The 7,655-nt window shown below is 47.4% G+C and overlaps 1 protein-coding gene across 1 annotated transcript; it reads left to right on the top strand.

Annotated features, from left to right (window-relative positions):
- Positions 1-371: 371 nt before the first annotated feature.
- LOC139059563 (uncharacterized) lies at positions 372-6,850 on the top strand (the record flags this gene model as incomplete). The annotated part of the gene is made up of 2 exons (XM_070537997.1): positions 372-398; positions 6,041-6,850. Coding segments are annotated over exons 1-2 (837 nt in total), but the record flags the coding sequence as incomplete, so codon positions are not given.
- Between the last annotated feature and the right edge of the window lie 805 nt (positions 6,851-7,655).

Raw genomic sequence — 7,655 nt, forward strand, 5'->3', positions numbered from 1 at the left:
CCAGGATAGCTGCCTATCAAGTATTATGCCTAGAAATCGATGCTGTGTGACAATCATTAGAGGGTGTCCTTCCAGATTAAGAGTGAAATTTTTTAACTGCCTTCGAGTGAAGGGCAATACAGCTGTCTTTGCGTGTGATAGTACCATTCCTCTCTCCCTCAAAAATTTGTTGATTATATTTATGCCGTCTTGCAATGCCATTTGAAGCAGTTGAGCATTAGACCCAGATGTCCAAATACACACATCATCTGCATACAGTGAAAATTTTAATTGTGATGGCAGCCTTCTTGGTAAATCAGCCATGACGCAGTTAAAAAGGAAGGGGCTGAGTACGCTTCCCTGTGGTACTCCCTGACCCACTGAGGTTGGTCATGCTGTGCCCGGATGCATTCCCGAAGGTAAGCAGCGCTTTCAATAAAGTTTTCACGTGCACTGCGCGTATTAACGTCTGCATGCCTTACTTGCATTCGTGTTTTCCACAAGCTGTGGAGGCCAAGAAGCATGAACAAATCGTATGGTACATCTTCGTGATCAACCGGTAAAAACCTGATACCATAAGGGTAATTAAGACGCTTACTGTTAGATCTTGTGCACATAAATATGTACTCAAAAACGATGATGAAGGGAACAGCCCATTCGATCAAGCATCGCATGTGTAATGCGGAAGAAAGGTGTTGAACTCTTACCGCCGGCAAGTTGAGTGTTCACCCACTTTTATTTCCTTTTACCTTATCATTTCTATATTTAGGCGAAAGCACAAGATATATTCCCTCTGCTTTTGTTGTTGTCATTTGTCTGTTGGCTTTTTGTCGTCGTGTCTAACAAAGTACCTTGGTTCCGCTTATTCTTCTTCCTTGGAAAAAAAGAAAGCTGGTTTTATTTCAGGACAGTGGACACACTTAGGCAAAACGACTATTATATGCATTGTTTTGTGCCAAAGACTGGTTTGTGAAGCCGAGAATCGGGGCTATAGCCCTTCCGGTTCTTACTATCTGTGCGTGGAACCTGCGGCGTGAGCGTTATTCCCGCTGCCGCTGACAGGTTTAGTTCTGTCTCGCTCTGTCCAAGTGTTCACTATGCTGTCAGAACACCGCACACTGCCAAGCACAGTACAAAAGCTGCGGGTGAAAGGCGAATGCCAGGCAATCGTTTGTACCACAAGAAGCCCCGTGGGAGAAAACGTTGTTAATTGTGAGAACGTTGTAGATAGATCAGCACATTCGAAATTAGTGATTTGAAAGATTCCCTCAAAGTGCGTTCGGTTCCTTTCTGGAATTCTTGCGGCATTGTATATTTAGATAAGTGCGAAAAGACCCCGTCAGAACGTGTCAAGCTCTGCACAAAGCTTAAGGTTTCCCATAAGCGAGGATTAGTTCTCCCACCAATTTGCTATTTAATGCCCCGCAAGAGCTGTGGCAGCATTCAGGTTCTCTATATATGCGAGCGAATACCTGGACCACGCCAAAAGAACTACCAAGCCCCGTGTTTACTTTCGTGAGCGATGATATAACGTTGCGAAGTTTATGTCACGCTTCTCTTATGTTTATTTTCTCGAGGATATTTCGCGAAAAGATCACGGCGCTTATATTGCGCAGTCAGAAACGCGAGCTTCCCGATCTGCTCAGGATATCTTAGAAATACTTAGTACGCGCTCACAAAGCAAAACTACCGTAGGAAACCTTAGGTAAAGCAAACTTTAAGTGAACAGTGCAAAACACATTGATGAAAGCCACGGCGCAGGGGCCTTTGGTTTTTCTTACATGATTCATTGACAGTAACCTCCGCAAGGGAGCATAATTTTACATTTTATTCTAAAGAACACGATGCTACCTAAAATGCCGATAACGGATGTGCGAGTTCAGACGATTTGGTTAGTTTTGTCAGGTATAATTTTGTCATCAGTAGGAGCAAATTTGTACACCCACGCGCATAACGGCAACTGGCGCCAAAGTTACTGTTAGATTTCTTAACTAAATTTTACTCCTGTCAGTTTTACCATATAAAAAGAAAAAAAAATAAAACAAATTTAGTATTGCCCAATTTATTGCTTAAGGTGTGGCTGACATCAAGGACGAAAATTTTAGCCTTTCTTGTACATGTTCCCGAAATGAGAGTGGGAGGTCGAGCTATTCAGCTAGCGACCAGCAGTGTGACCACCGCACGACTATACTTTAAAAAAAGAAGAAAGGTCTATATAAACTCATTCTTGCCTGAGCAGAAATGGTTACTTCGCTATAGACTCTCGGAAACGAAGTTGCCTACACTACCTATGTTCTTACGTTGTGCGTTATATAAGCGTGGCATTCTCGCGAGTCTTTACTGCAGCGTGAATGCCCGAGGGCAGTAATCAGTCCCGTGTGCCGATCATGGAAAGAACGGTGGTCGTAGACGCAACGGAATACCACGTGATGCAAGCCGCATAAGCGCCGCCTGGCAGTAAGGGCGGCAATTTTCGTCAGTGGAAAGTCGCGCTGGACGATGGCGAAATGCTTACGATGGTCGTAACGCCTCGGCGAAGAGGGCACAAATGGAGTCGAAAAGAACGCCGTGGGGTTACCGTGTATTACCCTGCGCGCCCGCTCTCTCGCCACGGCGTAGCCTTTTCCGCAACGACCCCGCGTAACGTTAAGTGATCGGCGTTTTTATTGAGCGAAGTGCTCGTGCGGGTAGAGGCGGCCTCCTCGAACGAGAATCGAAACGTTAGAGGAGGGCGCTTGTTCTGTACGCACTTCTGCAACAGCCGCCCCGAGGGAGAAGCGAAGCTCTGGGTGCAACGTTGAAAACCACCCACGAGCAGTTGACTGCACAAAAACGAGATGCAATGGCCTTTCTTCATTCACTGTTTCTCGCTCGCATGGCGTGGACCAATGCCAAACGCCCCGCCGGCAGTGTAATTACGAAGAAGGTGGCTCGGTGGCGTTTGGTCATCTATTTCTGCGCTGGGTAGTGCTGTACCGCTGAGAATGGCCGTTCCGATGTGGCGCTTGTACGTTTTATGACGCGAGTTCAGAGCAGACAAAAGAGAGGCTTCCTTTTGTTCGTTGGTTTATTCTGCCTTCACTACGTTTGCGTAGCATATGCGTCCCTATTTCTCCACGTGGGGTGCGTGCTTGCGAGACAGTTCTACAATAAAAAGAAAACTGTGCAAAGTTATGGACATAAGCAAAGCGTTTATTAGTGCGCATGCGGCAGATTGCCTAAACTCTATTTATACGGCGCTGCTTTTGACCCCTCCTCCCCCTCCAAAAAAAGACACAAGAATGGTGGCTGTAATGGTTTGATTACGCATTATTCGGCTCGCTGTAAAATGGAGCATGACCGTACGGGTGCATGCGCGGAAAACCACGAGGAAGGCAGATACAGTTACGTTACGTGTAGACCAGCTTAAGATTTAGTTGTTTGACGCGGCATTTCACTTCCGTGTTATTTATGCGTGGCTTCCACAGAATTAAAAGACGCTGTTCATACATGCGTTCAATTGTAGGATGTCGCTTTGCCATAGGCGTAAAGGCCACCTATAACAAAATTTTTGATCAGGTAAAATGCCTAGATTCGTATAGTGTACATACAGAATAGCCTACGTGAACAATATTGTTTGAAAAACTACAGTGCACGTGTCATAAAAGGCTCCGGATAATAGGCGTTTTTGATACCAGAACTGAAAAACAAAAATACGCCGCCATTACCGCTTACCGGAAGTATCGCATGAGTCGGATCGCGCGACTCGTCGGCCTCCCCTCCGAGATTGGGCAACGCCTACCGCGGCGTGCTGAAAGTCTCGGAGGCAAAGCGCTGGGACTTGCGCCATAGCCGCTAATTACCAGGTTAACGCGTCGTCGTCTTAGGCCTTATTGAAGGGCTGCTAATAATAAAATCAGAGGATGAATATGTTCACAGCCTTGCCAAGATAGATTCAGTTGTATATACTACTACTTTCTTACCAATTTAGCCAAAGAGAAATTTTGTTGCAGTTTGCTTTTACTGCGAATTGATTCTCTGCAAAACAACACTGCTTTCTGAATTTCAGTACTAATTTCAAGTTTCTAACCATTGTTCCAAGTGGCGATTGGCAATAATCGGATTCAATAATTAAGTGTACGATAGGTCTTGCATATCTCGACTTGCAAAGCAAGCAATATCTAGCTATGTTTCATTAAACTAAGCCAGTTCTTACATGGATACTGGTTTTTAACATGGGTCATTCCACGCCAAGTGCCGCAGACGCGTCTCTTCACTATCCCAGATATTGCTTTAAAAGTTGTGATTATTTTTAGTCCCTTGCTCAGAGTGATTCCCTAAGATAAAAATTCCCAGTTGATGGCGTACTTTTAAGGTTTGCTCAAGTACGAGAAACATGCCTATGCAAGAAAATAAGTATAATGTTTTAGCACCTAACGCTTCACAATCTCGCCTACTTCACCTAAAGAAATTCGTCTCCGATATGTAAAAGTACTTATAATCAACCTTGGTTATAAAATATCCTTTACAGGTATCCCGAATTCTAATAAACATTTACCAAATTGATAATTTTCCTGGCAACACTACTACATATATTTCTTTATTGTATACATTTTTTTTGTATTGTCCCAGAGCTGTATATATATATAGACTCAAGCAGGCTAGGTAACTATTTGTAGCCGCACCGTATGAAAGGCGATGACAATAAATCATTATTGCCATCATCAACATCAGTATCGTGCCATGAGTCAAGAGATTATACATGTGCACAGCGCAGTCGCGATACCTGTGCTTACTCTTCTGTACACTTTATGGTGCCTCCTCGCAAAGTACGAACCGCTGCTGAAGGAGCGAATCGTAGAGCTACGCGCACGGCTACAATCAGGTGACGTCCGGCTCAACACGTCGCTGTGCGCAGAGCAGCACTAGCCATAGCTCGCCGTCGACGCCGGGTGTGCAGTTCAGATCGGTCTCGTCAAAACGATGCAAAGAGACTTCGCCACAAAGACTCTCTAGTGCGTGCTGCCGAATATGGCTTTTTAGAGCGCAGCTCTTTGGCGTCCGTTCCTGGGTTTCGCGTCGTCGTCGGCGTTGTCGTCGGCCTCGTAACCAGCTCCGCCCCCCTTTCATCCCCCCAGCGCTAGCAGCGACCGACTGATACCGCTGGATGCCGCTGACGCCGCTAGAGAGTCAAGATAACGTGACTGCATAGAACACCGTCGCCGCCATGCAGAAAGAGGAGGAAAGGGTCCCCCCCGCCCCTGTTCTTGTGTGGCGGATAGGGTGCTCTTCAGTTGCCGACGCGCCGGTTATTTCACGTAGGCCCCGGCACGTCGACGAATACGTGACCACCTTCCCACGGCTAGACCTGGTTCTTAGCGCTGCGGAAGCGAGGGTATCATATTGTTTGTGTCGGCATCGGCGGCGTTGTCCCTGAAACCAACTCCGCAGCTGGGGTTGACTCACTATCGGCGTCAGCGGCATCAGTCAGTCGCTGCTATCTCTTCCCTCCTCCCTTTATCGTGTTGTCCGCTTGCTGCGCGCGCTTCTGCCCCCATCGTTTGCCGCTGGGTGTACACGCCGCCCCCCTCCCCCCTCTTCCTGCGAGTCTCCGGTTGTCAAAGCGCCGGCTCGAACTTAATTCCTTTCTTCGCTCCTCCTCCAATGCAACCCCTGTGCGGTGGCAATCAGAGAGCCAGATCGGTGGCGGCGGATCTGTATATGTGCACCGCCCGAGCCGAAATTGCCGCTGCCGTTCGCCCTGTGCGGTGGCAATCAGAGAGCCAGATCGGTGGCGGCGGATCTGTATATATGCACCGCCCGAGCCGAAATTGCCGCTGCCGTTCGCCACTGCGAAATTATCTGCCAGTTCTTTCTGAGCCATGAGCGAGACGACCGATGGAAGTCCTCCGTCTGCTGCTGCTGCTGCTGCTGCTGCTGCTGCTAAACGAGCTGCCAGAGCAGAGGCCCAGCGCCGTCGCCGTCAGAATCCAGAGGTGCGTGCCGCCGAAGCAGAAGCTTACCGTCGCCGCCGTCGAGATGATCCAGGAGTACGCGTCGCCGAAGCAGACTCGATCCACAGAAGTTGGTATACGTGGCACTGAGTCGCGCTACAGACATCAACGGACTCTACCTGACCAATGTTGACAACGACTTCACATTCTACCACGGAAAAGCCAATCCGGACAGAAAGCTAGCCGATGAATTTCGTCGGTTGCAGTCCCACAAACTTGACACCATCACCGCCAAGTGCCTCGCCATGACTGAACAGCCGCACTACTTGTTGATCTCCGCTCTTAACGTACGCTCCCTTGCCGCACATGCCAAGGACGTACACCACGATCACATTCTGCGCCATTCCTCTGTACTTTGCTTTGCTGAAACCTGGATGGATCCCGAAGAGCCTCTCGAAATCATAGATTTCCTATACTGCTGTGGTGCTCGCAGAGACCACAACAGAGCGGCGGGAGTCGCTATCTACTTGCGCACAGGTCTCTCTGCAATACCAGTCGAAATGTTTGGCACGTCACATGAAGTTGGCGAACTGTGCGCCGCAAAGTTGCCCAACGGCTTGCTGGTAGTAGCTGCCTACTTCGCCCCTACCGCACTCACGAAAGACGTCGTGCACTTCCTGCAACTCGCATTAACCGTCCATCGATCCACACCGATGTTAGTAGTGGAGGACTTTAATGTTGACATAAAGACAAACAGCAATTTCCTAACACTTATGCGGGAGAACATCCCGTTCCTCTCGCTCGTAACGCGTCCCACGGCTGTGACAACCTCGCGAGGCACTTGTATAGATCTCGTCTTTGAGAATCAAGCATTGGTGTACCAAGTCGAACATATATCAGTCTATTTCTCCGACCACAAAGCTTCCTTCATGACTGTCAAGAACTGTTAGTGGAGTCTTTGTTAAAGGAATACGTGTGAAAAATAAAAAAAAATTCTGTGATAGCGCATACATGTGTTGCTCGATTTCTTTGCCTCAATCTATCGAAAAGATGAAACAGCTTATTTGCTGCGCTCAAATTTCGCATTAGGAAGTAACGTAATCGTCGGTAATTTCTTTCGTTCCCATTATTGTACATCCCCATGGTCTTCTTTGTTCCCATTCTTTGCATCCAATTCACTGTCTGTGTTTCTCTCACTTTCTTTTTAGTCACCCTCGATTGTCTATTTACGCTTGCAACTGCCCTGAACTTGGTTGCCAATTTTCTTAACATCTTCCTCCGTTCTGTGTCCGCGCTTTTCAGGTACATATACTTGTGCACTTTAACCGCCAATTTATTTTGATTCATGGTGGTGAGCATTTCTTCAAAACTGATATTGTTCTGCGCTTCTCTGATTTTAAAGCTGACCCAACCAATGTCAATCTGCACTACCTCATTTGGGATTTTACCGCGGGCTCCCAAAGCGAACCGGTCCACCAATCTTTGGTTAACTTACAACCCCGGCAAGATATAAGATCTTATACACAAAATGCCAGTTGCGTACGTTAGCGCTGGTACCATCTATTTTCCCGATTCCACGTACCACCTCATGCTTATTGTGGCCCCAAAGTGTTCTATGTTTAATAACATTGTATTGTGTTGTCTTATTCATAGCATCCAATCAGCTTAACGTTGAAACATCTCTAATGCTGCGCATCTTACTGAGCACTTTGGCCCCTCGGAGAGGTGATGCGCGCCCCTGTC

Source organism: Dermacentor albipictus, chromosome 4 (assembly GCF_038994185.2).
Source record: "Dermacentor albipictus isolate Rhodes 1998 colony chromosome 4, USDA_Dalb.pri_finalv2, whole genome shotgun sequence".
Taxonomy (NCBI): domain Eukaryota; kingdom Metazoa; phylum Arthropoda; class Arachnida; order Ixodida; family Ixodidae; genus Dermacentor; species Dermacentor albipictus.